The following is a 20,566-nucleotide window of genomic DNA, read 5'->3' on the forward strand; positions in this document are numbered from 1 at the left end:
TCCAAAGCATTGTTAGATGCAGTGTTTCCTGTAGTTATGCAAAGATTTCTTATCTATTAACTATTTCTTATCTTAACTATTTCTTATGATTTTAAATCTGCATTGAACTTCAGATCAATCTTAAAGTAAAAGGCGGTACTAAAGTCTGATTTTTTTTTAGTGGATGTGTTCAGTTATTATCATCTTAATTCAAGTGATGGAAGGATTTTGAAATTCTGACAGTGTTGAGCACTACTGTAAGGTTAAGCCTGCATGGTGTAAATGTTTGAAAATGATTAACAGTTGCAAATAAACATTCATTAGAAATTTAGAAAAGTAATCAAAAAGTAATCAAAAGTAATCAGTTACATTACTTTAATAAAGTAATTGAAAAAGTTACACTACTATTACATTTTAAATAGGGTAACTTGTAATCTGTAACCTATTACATTTCCAAAGTAACCTTCCCAACACTGGTAATTTGTTATTTTGTTTTCAGAATTGTGATTTGCTCTGCACTTCTCGGCCACCGTAGTTTCTCTCTTCAGAAACTCAAACTATCATTGCTGCTCTGAATGTTAAAGTTACAAATAGTTTAATATCACAACACTACATTGACTACTGCAACACAAAAAGCTGCACTTTTACAGTGTTTCTCCTACATAAGAGCACACGACACGCTATTGATTCCAGCCTTTATTTCCAGAAGTTTCAGATCTGTAAACTGAGAAGTTATTTATGGTCTATTTTCACACGATCAGACAGAGACATTAATCATGGACTCCAGAGAGAGAGAGAGAGCAGGTTCATCTGATCATCTAATGTCTTTATACTGACATCATGTGGATAGTGGAGTAAATTACAAGCAGTGTTGACTTTCACTTCAGCAGCACATCATACACAATGAGCCCTACAACTAGTGTGTGTGTGTGTGTGTGTGTGTGTGTACCTGTTTTTCTATTCTGGTGGGGACTTAAACCTGAATACACACAGACTCATGGGGACTCGTGTCACGGTGGGGACCTAAATTGAGGTCCCCACGGGTACAAAAGCTTATAAATCACACAGAATTAAGTTTTTTGAAAATCTGAAATAGCACAAAGTTTCCTGTGAGGGGTAGGTTTAGGGGTAGGGTTGGTGTAGGGCAATAGAATATACGGTCTGTACAGTAGAAAAACCATTACGCCTATGGAGAGTCCCCACTTTTCACAAAAACAAACCTGTGTGTGTGTGTGTGTGTGCGTGCGTGCGTGCGTGTGTGTGTGTGTGTGTGTTTTCATATATTATGCACTAGGAAAATGAGCTTCTCAAGGGGTTTATCCTAAAGAATACAAATTTAGGATCAATCACACAAAAACATGTCCAGATCACATTTCAAACAAGGAAAAAAGTTTTTTTTTTTTTTCCATTGTAACATTATTTTTTAAAGACAATTAAGCACATTTCTATGGAAGCCAGTTTCCACTGAAAAAAAAAAAAAAAGGTAATAGCGACTTTTTATCTCACAATTTGGAGTTTTGATCTCATAATTGCAAGTTTATATTTCACAATTCTGAATCTCTATTTTGTAATTTTGACTTTTTTTCTCAGAATTCTGAGTTTACATCTCGCAATTCGTTTTTTTTTTCTGTCACAGAATTTAAAAAAAAAAGGTAATTGTGACTTTTTAATCTTGCAGTTCTGACTTTTTTTCTCAGAATTGTGAGATATAAACTCAGATTTCAGAGGAAGAAAGTCTGAATTGTGAGACGAAAAATTTCGCAATTACCTTTTTATTTTCTTGTTACAAGGTGGGGAGGAAATGGACTTCCATAGAAATGTGTTTAATTAAAAAAAAAAATGCAATACTAATCTAGGCTTTTTACTTTTGAGAGTTTTTTGTACTTCCCTTTATTGTCAATTGTTATTCTCATAACTGTATTAGTTACAAAAACATGTTCAACTGATATTTAAGTCAGCATTGTAAATGCAGCACAATAAAGGAAGTACCTTACAGTATAAAATACACATAATTGTTGCTGTTTTTCACATTACAGTAACAAGAGTTTGGGAGTAAATGTGTTCTTTTAAAAAAAAAACAAGGAAAAACAAATATTAATGGTCTTAAAACAGCCTCGTTTTTGCCCTTAAGCAAATATAATTTCTTCGTTCTCTCTTTTAAATTCTGAATGTAATGTAATGTAATATAATAAGAAGCCGTGCATGTTCTGTGTCTGCAGCAGACAGGTTTGGAACGATGTTCGCGTGAATAATGATGACGGATGAAGAGTTTAGACAGATGTTCTTCTTGTTTTCCAGTACAAATGTCTAAACATCCTTCAATCAAGATACATTTACTGGAGAAGCAAAATTACATCAGATGTTAAGTTTTGTCTTCTTGTTCACGAGGGAAAAACGGTTAAAACAAGAACAAATACCCACCAGTGGGGTCAGAAAAACAGTCGTTTCTTGAATTTCTGAATAATCTTGAAGGGGATTTTTCTGACCGCATCAACATATTTTTTTAAGCATAAACTTCATTTTGATGCATTTTTTCAGAAAACAAAACGTCATATCTTAAGTCATTTTGTTTCTCAAGTGACTGTGAATTGATTTAAAAACAAGACAAAAATACTGAGTAAGAAAAAGCAAAAAGAAACACATGCATTAGGAATCTCCATAAAACATATTAAAATTCTATTTTTTGCTGGTCTGTGGTTTTCTGGTAAGCATCATCTATTACGGTACATTTAGTTGTCAATCTTTCTGTATTTCATTGATATGACCTTTTTCCCACCTGTTCTTGACACTCTGTGTGTTTGTTTTTTACATTCCTTGACAGTTTTCAGCTCTTAATAAAAGTCTATTACGCTCAAGTCGAGTCGTGTTTATTTCTGTAGCACTGTATACAATACAGCTTCACAGAAATAAACAGGAAAATAGAATTCAACAATTATGAAACACATTCAGTTTCAGCTGTAAGACAACAGAGTCGTTATTCTTCAGCTTTTGTCCTCATCCGAACTCTCTCAGCTACTGTATGTTAAATACAGTTTACATTCTTACATTCTGCAGATTTTTCCATATATCGCACAGAAATGCATTAGATCATTAGCAGATATTTCTTCTGGCTATAAGCTCAATTTAAGAGTGTTTGGATATTTGTACTGGAAAACCAGACTAACACACTAACATGAAGACGTCAGGGTCAAATCTGATTATGGAAAGCCTATATTTTGATGTCAAACAAACAGACTGATGTGTTGATAGAGCCACAGACTGATTTACAAGCTACAAAAAACTATTTTTTAAAGATAATTAAAGTATGTTTTACAAAGAAAATACTATTTCAGCTTTTCTACTTCTAAAGTTCACATTTAATTCAATGCATTACTGTTTGTGAAATTTGCCAGCAATTTCAGAGTGAAAATGGTTTGTTCACCAGTGTTACTTTAGTATCACTGAAATAATATTATAGTTTTTATTAACATTCTAAATCAGTTTTTATTTATATAAATTTTGTTTTCATTTTTAATTATTGATATTATTGTGTTTTTGTCATTTTGTCAATATTTATAATATTACATTTTATTTTAATTTTTTATATAATTTTTATTAACTTTTATTTCAGTTTTATTTTTATTTTAGTTATTTTATATATGCATTATGTTAAGCTGAATGAAAATGAGAAATGTCGCCTTGGCAAAGATTTTTTATTCTACTTTATTTTCAGTTTTTTTTATTCGTTTTAGTTCAGTTTCGTTTGAATTTCCCTACTGAAATCAATAACATCTTCTCTGAAATAAACCAGCAATTACGCTTGAAATGCTGTAAAAATGGCAAACTTAGTCTGTTTCTTCCTTTAGTCTGGATCTGTCAGAAGAAGAAGGATTCAGTCCTCGCTGGAGAAACGGCTCAAAGATGCTCTGATGAAGAACAGCACATGACTGAGATGCTCTCTGTTCTCAGATCCAGCAGCAGGTGGCGCTGCGACCTTCATCATCCTCTTCTTCATCCTCAGTGTGTGCTTCCACATGAATCAGTCAGTGTCTGCCAGCCTTTTTAAGGGCCCAAATATTCCCTCAGTTCTGGAACTCAGTGTAGAAACGTCCAGAAAACACAGGTTTAGCTGGTAGCTGTTGGTTTTTAATTGTATGTGAGCTGCTGTTTGATCAATACGCCGCATTAAGGATTTAACAACAGTAGCCTATTACCTAAGTTATGAACATCTATGTGGCTTATGTCACGCTTCTCTCCCAGTAAGAGTTGATTTGGATTTTTGAATGAAATAAAAACTTCAAACTGGAGAAATATTGAGTCTAAATAGGATATTAGAAAAAGGAATAAACAGCGTAACACACGATTCATTTGATTTATGCTCAGTGAACAGATTCAAGCGGGACAGAAACTCAGTCTTCAGTGCTTCAGTTAAACAATCATTTTAATAAAACATATTTTAAGTTATTTAACTCATCTAGAGGCCTCCTTTTAAGAGACAACCATGTATGTTTCAGCTATTATTATGTGAGAATACTTCACCATACTTCATTTGCTTATATACTGTAGTAACCATATATATATAACCATATATGAATAATCATTATTATTATTATCTGTGCTGTTAGATGTACAGTATATATATATATATATATACACCTGTATATTTGTATATAAATGAGATGTCCCATGTTGGTGGTTTGAAGGATAGTAGCAAAGATTTAAAATGACAATTAATTAGTATTTTAGGGTTGAACTTAAATAGACTTTAAAATGTCCTCTAATGATTCTTGTTCTAAACACACCTTTATATCACTCAAAGATTTTGAAGATAGAACACAAGTGGACAGTTTTAATTGCCTTTCTATTTGCACTATGTTGGAAAACTTACACTTATGAATATGAAACTTGACTAATAAAATGAGCAGATTAATAACAAAAGCTTCATTATTCACATTATCGTACTTAAAATATCCAAAAACTACATTTTCAAAATGCAAATTAAAATGAAAGAGTACCTTTTCTTTGATAAACATGGAGACATCATACCATAACTTTTTCACATAACTGCAATGCCAGAAAATGCAAAGAGCAAAAAGAGCAACTAACTAACATCCATATGCTTCTTAAACTTACTCAGAAGATGTTAGAATTAGTGACCCTGCAGCACAAAAGCAGTGTTAAGTCGCTGGGGTATATTTGTAGCAATAGCCAACAATACATTGTATGGGTCAAAATTATACATTTTTCTTTTATGCCAAAAATCATTAGGATATTAAGTAAAGATCATGTTCCATGAAGATATTTTGTAAATGTCCTACCGTAAATATATCAAAACTTAATGTTTGATTAGTAATATGCATTGCTAAGAACTTCATTTGAACAACTTTAAAGATGATTTTCTCAATATTTAGATTTTTTTGCACACAGTACTCACACATATATTATGTGATTGATATATTATTGTGGATGTGATTAATCGTGATTGATCGATTCGACAGAACTAATATATATGTATTAAATATCAAAGATTAATCTTCAGCAGCCAATACTCTTGTCTTCAATGTCAAAACAGTGTCAGAACTCCCTTATATTGTTGTGGAAACCATGGTACTTTGTTTCTTTCTTTTTTTTAGGATTGTTTGATGACCAGAAACTTAAATATTAAATTTACATGTGAATATACAAAAGCACAAATTTAAAAGATCAGCCTTAACATTTTTGTTTTGAAAAACTGACTTATAAAATCAATATATTTTCTGCCAACAACTCTGTTAAATTTTATCAGCTTAGTTAAAGAGCATATGAAATGGCTTGACAAGTGCAGTTTTCGCGTTGATTTTTTTGCACCCGTAGATTCCAGATTTTCAAATAGTTGTATCTCAGCCAAATATTGTCCTATCCTAACAAACCATACATCAATGGAAAGCTTAATTATTCAGCTTTCAGATGATGCATACATCTCAATTTCGAAAAATTGACCCTTATGACTGGTTTTGTGCTCCAGGGTCACATTTATTAATTATTTTGAAAGATATTTCTATTACCTTGTTTGTAACAAAAACAAAAACAAAAAAACTTGTGTGATGCAATAACCACTTTCCCACTAAAGATTATCAACAGATTTGGCTCAATAAGCAATGGAGCAAGGCTTGGTCGCAACTTCCTTTAGAAACAGAGCACGAATAGATTTGCTAGTTTTGGACAGTGAAAAACTACTTTGCCCACATATTGTATCAGCTGGATTCATTCTGGGCATCCTCTCGTCTTTCTCTGGTGATGTCACCGCGGACGGATCCGTGGTAACCGGAGCTGCTGATGGCGTCACTGCGCGTCTCGAGCGCGCTGGCCGATCGCAGCAGCAGCAGCAGAGAAGAGCGACGCGACCGTGGCTCCGGCGGCCGGGATCGAGCGACGCCCAGCCGGACACCGAGCGAGGAGACGATGCAGGCTGTAGCGGAGGAGCTGCGGGCCGGCTCCCGGATCCCGGTGACCGTCGAGCAGATCGTCAACGACACGCTGGGGGGGACGCTTACGTACCGGGAGAGGAGCTACACCGGCGTCCTGCTGGACTGCAGCAGAAAGTGAGTCGCCTTTCTTTGTGTTTTTTTGTGCAAAAACACACTTTGGTCAGGTCAGGCCCAGCACTAGGCCAGGACAACACAAGCAGCAGGCCTTAATCAGAGACAATGAGAAGAACTGCAACCTTCATCATCATCATCATCACATTATAAACGCGAATAAATCGGCTCTTTTGTGTCGGATTGTGTGATTTTTCTTGAGTGTAGATTGCTTGATCTTTCTGCTTCAGCCATGCAGCGTCTGGAGCTCTTTCATGTTACATTGTATCATTGTATCATTTCCAGCTGAAACATTGATTGATGTTTTCACGCGCAGTTATCATCGAGCATTCTCGAATTGGGTCACGCAATCCGTTTAATCGTCATTATTCTTCATGAAGGGTCAGATATGGCATTGTTATAAAAGCCTACCTGTCCTGGACATACATTCAGTTTAAAGGTCAAATATTGCTGAGCTAAACCTGTTTATTGGTTTCATCCGTCTAAATGCATTTTGGGAATTTAATTTAAATGTTTTTCTTATAAAATCTCACATGAGGCCTTTGATTGTTTACCTGTTTTCTCATATTTATAATGACCTGTCTTTAGGGCTGCACGGTTATGACAAAAATCACAGTTGTCGATTATTCCCTTGAAATTGTAATTGCGATTATTAATTACGATTATCACAATTTACATTGAATTATGTTTGAAGCAACTGCATGCCATATTTTTATATGAAAATAAACCAGCTGAGAGTATTAATACTTGCTTTTCTATAGTATTAAGCATCAAATGTCAAATATATATTGGATTGGTTTCTTCTTAAAATAAAAAGTAAAAAATATCCATGGTATTGGTATTATAATGTTATGCTAAAACCCTTAAAAACACATCTTAAGCATGCAGGATAACATGAGCGGACTTTGAACGATTATGTAATTGTGGCATCTGTAATTGTAATAGCGATTAGAAATTCGATTAATTGTGTAGCCACCTCATTCCCTTTCTCATAAAAAATTAATGTTATTTTCAGGTTTTATGGTTTAATGTGAAATCATGTGAAATGTCGCTCAACCGCTTCACAATGTTATATTCCATTATAAACAGCATATGAACATGATATTTGCTTGAATATGAGCAACTGTGAGGTTTCTATAGACACTGCATCAGAATATTATAGAGTGAAATGAAACATCGCTTGCATTCTAGAGCTGCGTTTATCGTTCAGTAAGTTTACGCGGTATTCCATATATTTGGTTTAAATGTTAAATATTTTGACAGCTTATGATATAAACCGTCTACATATGCTGGGTTTTATTTGATTTTATTTTATTACAGTGTCCCACAATGCAGTGCGCTCAACCTTTCATTTCCAGTGTGACCAATGTACCAGAACTATCATCTTTTTTTAACGTAGTATTTCATTAAACTAACAAAATGTACATGTTTCTGCACCAAGCATAACTTCAAAAGGAAAATAAGCTGCATGCACTAAAAAAATGCTTTTACGAAGTTGTAAGTAAAGATTATTGGAGTATGTTTTACTAGAAAACACTATTGTTTTTATACTTCAAAACGTCATTTTCTACAACAGAAAAGTTTCTGCACCAATTTTTGAGTGTGCTAAAATAAGCTGAAAATAAGATTTATTGTTATAAAAAATCAAAAAGGTAATTGTGAATTTTTTTTCTCACAATTCTGACTTTTTCCCTTGCAATTCTGAGAAGAAAATCTAAATTGTGAAATATTAACTCAGTATTGCAAGGAAAAAAAGTCAGAATTTTACTCGTTTTATTTTTCAAAAATACCGGTAAATAAAAAATGCTAAATAAGCTGTATGCACTGTAAAAAAAAAAAAAAAGATTTTGCAAAGTTGTAAATAAAGATTATTGAAGTATGTTTGCTAGAAATTACTATTTCAGTCTTTCGACTTCAAAGAAATGTCATGTTGCTTAATGTTTCACAAACAATGCAGTTTAAAAGGTAATTGTGACTGTATCTCAATTCTGACTTTGTCCCTTGCACTTCTGAGAAGAAAAGTCTGAATTATGAAATTGCAATTGAAAGTAAGAAAGTCAGAAATGTGCTAATTTTGTTTTTCAGAATTAATTTACAAATGGAAACTAAACTGCATTCACTGTAAAAATGATTTTTCAATGCTGTCGTAAATAAAGATTTTTGGAGAGTTTTACTAGAAAATGCTATTTATGTTTTTCTACTTCAGAATTTCACATTTAGGTCAGTGTGTTCCTTGACGTTTCTTCTGCACCAATTGTTTTTCAGTGCACTCAAATAATCATATTCAACTTTTATCATAGAATAATTCTTACGTTCTTTAAAATAGTAAGCAGAATTCAGTCTCGGTAGTCAGTTAGCGTTCCACTCTGAACGGCCTGTCATGAACATTTGAGCTGTTATAAATACTCTGATTATGCAATGAAATGTTTTCTTACACCTACACGCCGTGGTTTTTGGGTTCTGCCGCTGTAGGCCTCGAGGACAGGTGATTGGTGTTTATTGCCTGAGGGTTTCTGCCTCTTTTACCCGCAGGACTTCCTTCTGAGGTTTAATTAATAATCCCAGATTTCAGGGCTGGATGTGAAAACAAGCAAATCTCTTGGGCCTCTGCTGTGTCCCCGGTGGTTTATGGGATTGTTTTTGTTCAGTGAGGTGGAGGGGGATCCGGATCTCGTCCCGCTGGTCTCTATGTCTGTCGTTTCTAACCGCGCACGGCTCTTTGCTTTGGCTCAGGCTGCCTCTTTCACAGACTCATGCTCACCTCGAGGCGCCAGGCAGAAAAAACAAAGTCAGAATTGCATGCAAAATATAAAATCAGAAGTGTGGGACATAAACTCACAGTTCTAAGAAGAAAAGTCCGAATTAAAACAAAGTCGCAATGACCTTTTTATTTTTTGTTCTGTGGTGGAAACAAAAAAACTGAATTGCTAGTTTATGTCTCTTAATTCTGAGTTTGGGTTAAAGACAGAAACGAGTTTTCAAGCATCAAAGCAATAAAAGTTTAATACAGCTTTAAATAGTTTCTCTCTCTCTCTCTCTCTCTCTCTCTCTCTTCTCTGTATTAGAACGTGTTCTGTTTTTTAGTTTTTTTTTTCTGAGGAAAAACTAATGACTGTCATGCATTTTTACCATGATTTACAGAAACTAAAATGTCATTCAGCATAACAATAGTTAAAAAATCTTTTTAGATCAAGACTCGTTGGATGACATTAAAAGACTCTATTTAAGGATAACAGTTCAGCTCTAAAATACTAATTAATTGTCATTTTAAATCTTTACCAATCTTTGCCACTATTCTTCAAACCACTAGGTTTTACCCATTTATATAGTTATGAATAAAATGTAGTATAGCACTTATTTTATATATTTTAATAAGTACGCATCAGAATACTATCATGTATGCTATTTCTATTTTTACATTAATAAATCTGTTACACCGAATGACAATAGAACATTATTTCAACCATGTGTTGACATTTTATTTTCACAGAAGTTATCAGAAACATTAAAGTAGACGCTTAACTTGCAGTTATTATGCTTTTTATGCATATATATAAACAAAATCACTTTTGTAAATTTAATTCCATGCAGACGCCAAAATGGGACGTCTCATCTTTGACCCATTTATGTCTCACAATTCTGAGTTTAATTTTTATATATTTATATAATCTCAGAATTGCAAGAAAAAAAGTTATTTCAAAAAAAAAAATTTTTCCCCCTGTGGTGGAAATGGGCTTCCATATTATTCATATTAGTCATAATTCAGGCCTACTTAATTTTTATTTTAAACTACTGTCTCAGGTTCACAAAACTTGTCATGAATTTGTATGTAGTATTTGTTTCATTAAATACAAATATACAAAGTGTTGAAAATCTATTGAGTATCACCACTGAGAATAATTTAAACTCGTTTACAGTAGTGAGGTGTTGGGGAGATAATGTGCCTAATTATGAAAACAATGTCACAATGCACATAATAATAATTATGGTTATCCTAAAATAGTCTTCATTTGCTTTAAGTTGTATTTTATATTAGAGTTTCTAAGAATAAGAGTTTTGAGAGATGAAGCGATATCTGTGGTGTTTTTTAAAGGCTATAAAAACAAATAGGTGTGGTTATGTGTTGCGTGATATAACTGGTTCACTAACCTGTTTTTCTGGTCAAGAGTCAGCTTGCCATTAGTAATGATTAATCGTGTATTTCCGTTCTTGAGCGTTCAGAGGTTTTGCAACACTGTGATAGTGATAAAAATAAGGACATTTAAAGGTGATGTAAGTTTTTTTGGGGGTTTTTTTCTGTGCCATTTTAGATTATTGTAAACTAAATCCAAAGCCATAAAAATTGCTTTTTTTTGACAAACATTAACTGAAATAATATGATAAAAAATGCACATTTTATTTATTTCAGTTAGTTTCTCAAGTTTAGTTTGTTGAAGTACTAAAATAACTAAAACAATTTTTTACATAATGACAAAAAAACACGAAACAAAATTGTGGCTCAGCATCCCGACACTATCTTAACTATCTGTTCGTCCAAACAATGGTGGACGGGGGAGTGTCAGAAAACCAGTATTGTCCTTATTTTTTGAGTCTAATTGGTGCCACGAAGTCTAGAAAAGTCTCGACTCAGAATAACAGAACATCAGGAAGCTTTTGTGTCGATGTACAGAAGCGCACGCAGTATTATGGGTAATTAACCTCCATTACTCTGTGCATTATGATATATGAAATATACTTTATTGTCCCGAAAGGGGAAATTTGTAATGGACCCAATAGCCAAGCATTTTGACAAAAACCTGATACATTTAAAAATGAAAACAATATTCATACACACTATACACATCAACCACTCACACAGATACAGAAAGGCATAAGCATCACTGATCAGTATTCAACAATCTAATTGATACTGGTATAAAAGAGTGTTTAAACCTGTTCCGCTTACAATGAAGGATTCTATACCTTCTTCCAGAGGATAAGAGTTCAACATAGAGTGCTGTCTAATGATTAATCGCATCCAAAATAAGTTTTTGTTTACATATGTGTGTGTACTGTGTATATTTATTAGGTATATATAAATACATATACAAGCATGTATATATTTAAGAAATATGTTGTTTATATGTTAAATATATTTATATATAATATATAAATTATATGAATGTAAACGTACACATGTTAATATGTGTGCATTTGTATGTACATAATAAATATACACAGTTCACACACATATATACTATGTAAAGAAAAACTTTTATTTTGGAAAAGCAAAAAAAAAGGCCTCTAACACTAGCTCTTTTCTTTTTTTATTTATTATATAATTAAAAAAAACTTGCTATGTGTACTGCATTAGGCTAACAGAGACATTTGTTGGTTTTGATTGCTTCTATTGTCCTCATTTGTAAGTCGCTTTGGATAAAAGCATCTGCTAAATGACTAAATGTAATGTAAATGTAAGAAATTAGCATCACACACCACTCACCAAATGAGTTGAGTGAAATGATTGGCTCTTATGTTCCCTCTTGACTCTTTTCCGTAGGACTGGGCTGTTTTGCCTTCCAGACGTTTTTGGAAAATCCGAAGAGAGCCTCATATTGAAGCCGGACTGTGAAGTCTCGAGTGAAGAGGTTTCCTCTGAACCTGTTAGTCAGCCGACGCAACGACCAAAAGATGAGAACACAGAGCCTGAGGTGGCACCTCCGCCCGCTCCCGTACCCATCCCGGTGCAACCGGGCCAGCCCACATATCCGCCGTACTTCGAAGGCGCCCCGTTTCCGCAGCCCATGTGGGTCCGGCACACATACAACCAATGGGTACCGCAACCACCGCCGCGTCCAATCAAGAGGAAGAAAAGACGAAGTCGAGAACCTGGAAGGATGATCATGAGCACAATCCGACTGAGACCTCGGCAGGTGCTGTGCGAGAAATGCAAAAACACACTAAACAGCGACGAGGAGAGCAAAGATGGACCAACGGTGCCCAAGACGTCTAGGAAGGAGAACGCGCCTCAAGCCGACGAGGAGGACACTAAATCAACCCCAGCCAAGAGGAAGGACGACGGAGACAACAACAACAAAGAGTCAAAGAGACGAGAGGAATCAACGGTCTATGACAGCAAACGCTTCCGCAAGGACAAGAAAGACGACGAGAAGCTTCCCAAAGGGGACATCGTTCCCCATAGTCCCGTGATTAAGATCTCTTATAGCACTCCACAAGGCAAAGGCGAAGTGATGAAGATCCCCTCGAGGGTTCACGGTTCTGTCAAACCCTTCTGTCCGAAGCAGCTGTTACAGAACGGCCACGGAGAACGAGACGCTTCCAAGGAATCCCAGAAAGTCGTGCAACCTCCGGTAGACGCCATCCGAACGGGTCTTACCATTTCCATTCCCAAACTCAAGCTCCCAAAGTTGAGTAATCCGGACGCCCCTTCGCCCAAGATACGCTTGAGATCCCGGGCCGACGGAGCGGAGCAGGTGTCCACTTACGAGGCGGAACTAGTGGACGGCGTTCGGAGGAAAAGTCCTAGAGTTCCCAACTCTCAGTCTGAAGATGGTGCGGAGAAGAATTCGCTAGAGCTTTGGTCAGGCGAGGAAGTGGAACGGCACGGAGACTTGACTTTACTCATCAACTTCCGGAAGAGGAAAGCGGACTCGTCGAGCCTCTCCGTGTGCAGCAGTGACAGTCTAGACGAGTCCAAGTCGTTCAGCTCCGACGGAACGTCGCCGGAAATCTGCGACCTCGCTCCAGGCGACGATATCGCAGTCTCGTCTTCCTCTCAAGGGGAAAGTAAGACTGTTCCGCCTCTCACCGTACGACTGCACACTCGCAGCATGACTAAATGCGTGACCGAGGAAGGTCACGGCGTAACAGTGGGTGATGTTGTTTGGGGGAAGATCCACGGATTTCCTTGGTGGCCTGCGCGGATACTCAGTATTAGTGGTATTCGTAGAGAAGAAGGCGAGGTCGATGCTCCTTGGCCCGAAGCTAAAGTCTCCTGGTTCGGTTCTCCCACCACCTCCCAACTCTCGGTTGCCAAACTCTCGCCATTCCGCGAATTCTTCAGGTCACGCTTCAACCGCAAAAAGAAAGGGATGTACAGCCGTGCCATCATGGAGGCCGCCAAGGCGGTGGGACACATGAGTGCCGAAATCACATCTCTGCTGACTCACTGCGAAACTTAGGTGAGTCTCTGGTCTTTCTTTGTGTGAAATGACAAGCATAGCATACTTTAGTTTTGACGTACAGCAGATCGCTTTCAAAGTATTCCGCGCGCTCGAGCCATGCGCTCTAGAAAGTTTAATCTTTGCCCAGTATCTGTCGGAGACAACAACAACAAAGAGTCAAAGAGACGAGAGGAATCAACGGTCTATGACAGCAAACGCTTCCGCAAGGACAAGAAAGACGACGAGAAGCTTCCCAAAGGGGACATCGTTCCCCATAGTCCCGTGATTAAGATCTCTTATAGCACTCCACAAGGCAAAGGCGAAGTGATGAAGATCCCCTCGAGGGTTCACGGTTCTGTCAAACCTTTCTGCCCGAAGCAGCTTCTGCAGAACGGCCACGGAGAGCAAAACGCTTCCAAGGAATCCCAAAAAGTCGTGCAATCTCCTGTAGACACCATCCGAACGGGTCTTACCATTTCAATTCCCAAACTCAAGCTCCCAAAGTTGAGTAATCCGGACGCCCCTTCGCCCAAGATACGCTTGAGATCCCGGGCCGACGGAGCGGAGCAGGTGTCCACTTACGAGGCGGAACTAGTGGACGGCGTTCGGAGGAAAAGTCCTAGAGTTCCCAACTCTCAGTCTGAAGATGGTGCGGAGAAGAATTCGCTAGAGCTTTGGTCAGGCGAGGAAGTGGAACGGCACGGAGACTTGACTTTACTCATCAACTTCCGGAAGAGGAAAGCGGACTCGTCGAGCCTCTCCGTGTGCAGCAGTGACAGTCTAGACGAGTCCAAGTCGTTCAGCTCCGACGGAACGTCGCCGGAAATCTGCGACCTCGCTCCAGGCGACGATATCGCAGTCTCGTCTTCCTCTCAAGGGGAAAGTAAGACTGTTCCGCCTCTCACCGTACGACTGCACACTCGCAGCATGACTAAATGCGTGACCGAGGAAGGTCACGGCGTAACAGTGGGTGATGTTGTTTGGGGGAAGATCCACGGATTTCCTTGGTGGCCTGCGCGGATACTCAGTATTAGCGGTACTCGTAGAGAAGAAGGCGAGGTCCATGCTCCCTGGCCCGAAGCTAAAGTCTCCTGGTTCGGTTCTCCCACCACCTCCCAACTCTCGGTTGCCAAACTCTCGCCATTCCGCGAATTCTTCAGGTCACGCTTCAACCGCAAAAAGAAAGGGATGTACCGCCGTGCCATCATGGAGGCCGCCAAGGCGGTGGGACACATGAGTGCCGAAATCACATCTCTGCTGACTCACTGCGAAACTTAGGTGAGTCTCTGGTCTTTCTTTGTGTGAAATGACAAGCATAGCATACTTTAGTTTTGACGTACAGCAGATCGCTTTCAAAGTATTCCGCGCGCTCGAGCCATGCGCTCTAGAAAGTTTAATCTTTGCCCAGTATCTGTGCTATTTCTCTCTAGAAGCGATAAAATTGTGTGTTGTTTTTGTTGTTGATCTGTATATTGTTTATTTTAAAGATGTAAAACAATGGCCTTGGGCCAGTGTCGACACCTTGTGGACCAAAATTGCAATTGCGATAAAAAAAAAATCAATAGTTTTGCTTTATTTGTTGGGTTGCACATTTTGGCCCAAAATTTTGTGATTTATATGTAAATATGACTATATAATAATTGTTGTTGTTATTAATATTCATTAATTCATTAATAATAATTATTGTTATTCCTAAGTAAAATATTAGTATTATTATAACGATATTATTATTGTAAACAAATAAACTATTTAGGTAAAATTATATAAATATATATACATTTTTATTTTACAGTCTCTCAATTTACCTAACATAAATAAAAGTTTAGTGGTTTAATGTTTTATAATGAATAAATTAAAATTAAACCACCGAACGTTTATTTTGACTGAAATAAACTTACTCTGAAACTCTAAAACACGTAGCACGTATATTTATTTATTTAATTTATTTATTTATTTTGATTAATCATGCAGGCCTAATATCTGTTTGTGTATTTGTCTCCAAAAATATTCAAGGTGCATGTGCTTTCTAAACGTACAGATTGCACACGGTTAGAAAAAATCAGGCAATGCACGTATATTACGTATGTTAATATTGAAGGTGCACCTTACATATACCCTTGTGTACGTGTAACAAAAGAAAGTGTACTTCAAGCTTTACTGTTCTTTGTTCAATTGTGTTTTTAGGTGCACATTTTCTTTCAATTTCATGATCTCTAAAAGTTATTGAAAACAGTAGGCTTCATTTCTGTTTTGCATAGAAATGTCTTTAAATTCCCGGTTGGTTCCCATGGCTTCAGTTTCTTTGGAGATTGCTAGGTCACCTCATGTTTATTGAGGATCAGATGCAGTCTTGGTTCAATATTGGCTCAAGTTCACAAACCGCTCCCACTGCCAGTGTTTGGACTCCCGAATTTGCCTCCAGCCATATTTAGTCACATCTACCACTGTGCTTTGCATGACTACATGTCTGCGGATCCAAACTTCAGTGCATCGTTATGCATCATTTGTGCATTTTTTTATGCATGCATTTTTGTGTAACATTTGTGCATTTTTATGCTTCATTTGTGTGTTTTTATATGCATGCATTTTTTGCTAAATTTGTGCGTTTTTATCCATGCACCTTTTATGCATGCATTTTTGTATTCTCTTTACATAAAATCCTTGACTCACAACAAACTCCCAATGATTTGTTTTTAGCATGTTGACGTCATTCTCAAATAAGCATATCAATGCACAGTGCATGCAAATACTGCGTTTAAATAATGCAATTAATTGCATTTTTCTCAGTACTGAATACTGTTCTGTCTATTCATGTATCTGTTTGTTTTCTCTCCGCAGAGGACATGGATGGCAATGGACTGGCTGTCATTCAGGGTTTTGCAGGTGCTCCCAGGATTTGGCGATCTCCCCGGACGGAGAGCGCCTTCGTTTGCCACGGATATCATGAGGGAAGGTGCTTTATTTCCCTCCACACGCGGCTGTTGGAAGAAAAGGCGATGCGCGGACTGTGTTCGAGGGGCCACGAGGAGAATGTGGGAACCTCGGAGCGAACAATTCCCCCGTTTGTCTCTCCATCTTTCATTTGTTTGTTTTTTAGGACGTACATGATATTAGAACAAGTAGCTCGACACTAAATCCGAATGTATTTATTCACAAAAAAAAAAGCACTCGACCGGTGACTGGCCTCCTGTAAGATCTCACTGCTGCTGTTTCTTATGACTCTGACGTCCGTTTAGGATCCAAACGGAACGACGAATATCCGTATTATAATACAAAACGACAAGTCTTACTGTGTCTGTTTCTTCAGATTATGAAAATGTGAAATTCCTTTTTTGCATCATGTAGGTCTTACACCATGCAGTATGTCAGTCGCTTCACTTTCTCTGTCCTCTCCAAGAAATATATCTCTCGTATGTCTCTCCATCCTCTTTTTCACTCTTGATTATGTGATGTTTTGCTTTAATTATTTAATGTGTCACGTTAAGAGAAGCACTTTATCCGTACCTTGGTGGCCTGCTGTGAACACTAACTCGAGTTTGCAGACTCTCGGAGGAGCCAACCCATCGCTTTTGAGGTGATTTTTAGTTTTTACGATTAAAGGATGCTTACAGGAAGTTGTGTACACTGTATTCTCACGTTTAGCCCAGTTTACGTTGCTTTCCTCCTTTATGAAATGTTCCACTGGAGATCTGGAGAGAACTGTACGCTCCTATGCACCGTTTCTTTTATTAAAGCATAAAAAGCAGTGTGTTAGTGATCGTGTGTGTGCTGAATGAGTGCAGCTGTATGTGGGCTTGAATATCTGTGTGTCTGCTGTGACGCTGGACAGACCTGCGGGCGTCGAGCGCTTTATATCTGCTACGGCACGACACGGTGGAGTTTTTTTAATGTGCTGTAAATAGAATAAAATATAAAAGCAATGCTCTTTTGCACGTGTGGTTAAAGGTAAATGAGGCACTTGCTGACCTCTCGTTTATTACACTCGTCTGTCGTTTGCTATCAAACCCGATGCTTTTCATAGCTATTGCCTAAACAAAGCTTGTGCCTTTGTGTTAAATGTGAAAGCGTGTTGACAGCTCATGACGCAACATTTGTAGAGCCTCAAATGAGTGGTTTGCATTCACAAACTGTGGTTAACATCATGTACTTTACTGTTTGACTTGGATGAGAAGGAAGGCTAAAATAGACAGCGTCCTACTCCTCTTCAGAGCTTCATACGGCCCTTTAAACATTCGATTGGCTGCATTTAACCTTTCATTTTATTGATAGATTTGAAAAAGCTAATTGGCAGATGAGTTGGTTTCCGTTTATGAAAGACATTGCACTGATTGTGTTGAGAAAGACTGATTGATTTCAACACTGCAGAGCTCTTGATGATTTCTGCTGTTGTGTAATCAGACCTACTTGCAAAAGTGAGGCTTATGTGTGTAACTAAAGTCTTGACCTGTGTTTGGTCTGTTAGTTCACTCAGCTGACTACACACACACACACACGACTAAACTAAAGGAATGCAAACTGGTCATATCTACAGATTTGGAACTCAATTTACAGGTGCATCTCAATAAATTAGAATGTCGTGGAAAAGTTCATTTATTTGAGTAATTCAACTCAAATTGTGAAACTCGTGTATTAAATAAATTCAATGCACACAGACTGAAGTAGTTTATGTCTTTGGTTCTTTTAATTGTGATGATCATTCTAATTTATTGAGATGCACCTGTAAATGTCATGTATTGTTAAACAATTAGCATTACAAGGTTTGTGGTCGGTAAGATTTGTAATGTTTTTATATCTTCTGATCAACAAGGCTGCATTTATCAAAAATACAGCAAAAAAATTGTGAGATATTATTACAATGTAAAACGTGTTAGTCACTTTCAGGTGTTGATGGTTTGTATCTCTAGGTGATTTTTTAATGTCAGTAGGAAACTGCATTCACAACCAAGTTCACTCACATTGTGCCATATATTTGAGTGAAACTGGCTATCCAACAAGAAAAGTTTTGGACAGGAGTTGATTTTACCATGATGAATTGAATGGCTGAAGATGATTTAAAAGAGAGATACATGACGGCTGAAAAGAAAATCATTTCAGAGTAGAATATTCAATGTAGAATATTACATTATAAGATCTTTTATTTTAATGTAACTTCAGACTGTTATGATACTATGATTATTTACTTATTTTATTTTATTGTGCTGGGTTGGATGGAAAGGAGCTGTGTAAACCGTATACTTATTTCTGTACAAAATCACAAATGTAAGTAGAAGTAGACTAAACGACGCAAGAACAGATGTTACTTCTTGTCCAGCTGCTTAATGAAAACAAGGATATAATCAAAGGGAAATCTGGAGTTGGGATAACCTCCAAAACCAAAGGCGATACCTATTTAAAAGCTCATTATCGTCAAATATCTCTAAAATGTTTCTGTTCCGAGGCAGATTGCTGGCAACAGCTATTTTAGGATAGTTTGTGGCTTAGGACTCCTGATCACTGCTCCTAACCTTTCACAGATTTAAGAGCTAGTTTTAGTGCGAAAACGCTTTGTGAAATACTCCTAGAACAAAAATGTAGTAGTCCTAAATTTAGGACTGACACGCCCATTATTTTTAAGATTTTCTTCTCAATCTGTGAGTTTTGAGCTACTTTCAGCCTGAAGATGTTTTGTGAATACGGGCCCAGGTCTGGATGGGTCTGTGTGTGGCATGAGCTCTTCTCCAGCTCAGACCTCTTATCGTGATGAAATCTGAGCTGTTCTGGTGTCTCTGAGCTGCTGCTTCTCCCCACAGACGCTCTGATCTGATGAGCCTTTGGCATTGTTGATCTAAAAACACACTTGTGTAGGCGAGAAATGCACTACATAGTTAATGTTAGTTTGTGTTAAACGTCAGAAGAACAGGCTCTGATTAACCAGCTGAGAGAGACCTAAAGCACAGCTGCTCTTCTAAAGTCCTTCAGACCACAGAAACTCATTCTGACTCATCAAATCCAGCGGTTTGACTCGTCATGAAAGCCTTCCTCACTGCCGTCATCATCATCATCATTCATGAAGCTGGTGGTTTTCATTCTGCTGAGTTTATGGTTTAATTTCCTGCGCTCATGACTAAACAGATCCATGTCAGGAGAACTGTAGAAATGTCCATATCTCAGCAAAACATAAGAAATTATGCATAAAGAGAAGGATGCATGCATGCATGGAAGGACCTTTAAGATGTATTTATTTATTTTTGCATTGAGATGTTATTTTCATATTGTCATTGACAGTGACAAAAAAAAATCTTATTACAGTAATGCAGAGAAAAGTTAATAATTAAGTGCACAATTCGAAGTGTAGTTTAATTTTTACATTGTGGTAATGTTTGTTGTACTGAACTGAATTTATATCAGTTTTATAGAGAGATTTGGATGGGTTCTTTAGTGTATTATTATTATATCATATATTAGTATATTATTTTTGCCTTACACTAATAGACATTGGGGGGTTTATGTGTCTAAATGTCAAGAAAAGAATGTCATAATGAAAAAAATATACTTTATTTTAATTTTTTGTTGTTCATTCATTGTTATTGTGTTTTCAATTTTTGTGTTTGTTTTTAAAGGGGTCATATGATGCTGCTAAAAAGAACATTATTTTGTGTATTTGGTGTAATGAAATGTGTTTATGCGGTTTAAGGTTAAAAAAACACATTATTTTCCACATACTGTACATTATTGTTTCTCCTCTATGAGCTTTTTTTTTTTTTTACAAAGCTCATCGGTCTGAAAAAGCGAGGTGTGCTCTGATTGGCCAGCTATCCAGTGAGTTGTGATTGGCCGAATACCTCAAGCATGTGACAGAAATGTTACGCCCCTTACCATACTGTGATG

At 37.0% G+C, this 20,566-nt stretch overlaps 1 protein-coding gene across 2 annotated transcripts; it reads left to right on the plus strand.

Annotated features, from left to right (window-relative positions):
- The first annotated feature begins 5,998 nt into the window (after positions 1-5,998).
- Positions 5,999-17,444, plus strand: LOC107744923 (PWWP domain-containing protein 2B-like). Of its 2 annotated transcripts, XM_016558754.1 has the most exons (4): positions 6,010-6,539; positions 12,076-12,631; positions 13,892-14,977; positions 16,538-17,444. In XM_016558754.1, the coding sequence occupies exons 1-3, from the start codon at positions 6,274-6,276 to the stop codon at positions 14,975-14,977; spliced, it is 1,908 nt and encodes a 635-aa protein (XP_016414240.1). In that variant the 5' UTR covers positions 6,010-6,273; the 3' UTR covers positions 16,538-17,444. The 2 variants fall into 2 exon arrangements, with proteins under 2 accessions (XP_016414248.1, XP_016414240.1); XM_016558762.1 differs by lacking the exon at positions 13,892-14,977 and having other exon boundaries at positions 5,999-6,539; positions 12,076-13,717.
- The last annotated feature ends 3,122 nt before the right edge of the window (positions 17,445-20,566 follow it).

This window comes from Sinocyclocheilus rhinocerous, unplaced genomic scaffold, assembly GCF_001515625.1.
Source record: "Sinocyclocheilus rhinocerous isolate Xijiao unplaced genomic scaffold, SAMN03320098_v1.1 scaffold881, whole genome shotgun sequence".
NCBI classification, from domain to species: Eukaryota; Metazoa; Chordata; class Actinopteri; order Cypriniformes; family Cyprinidae; genus Sinocyclocheilus; species Sinocyclocheilus rhinocerous.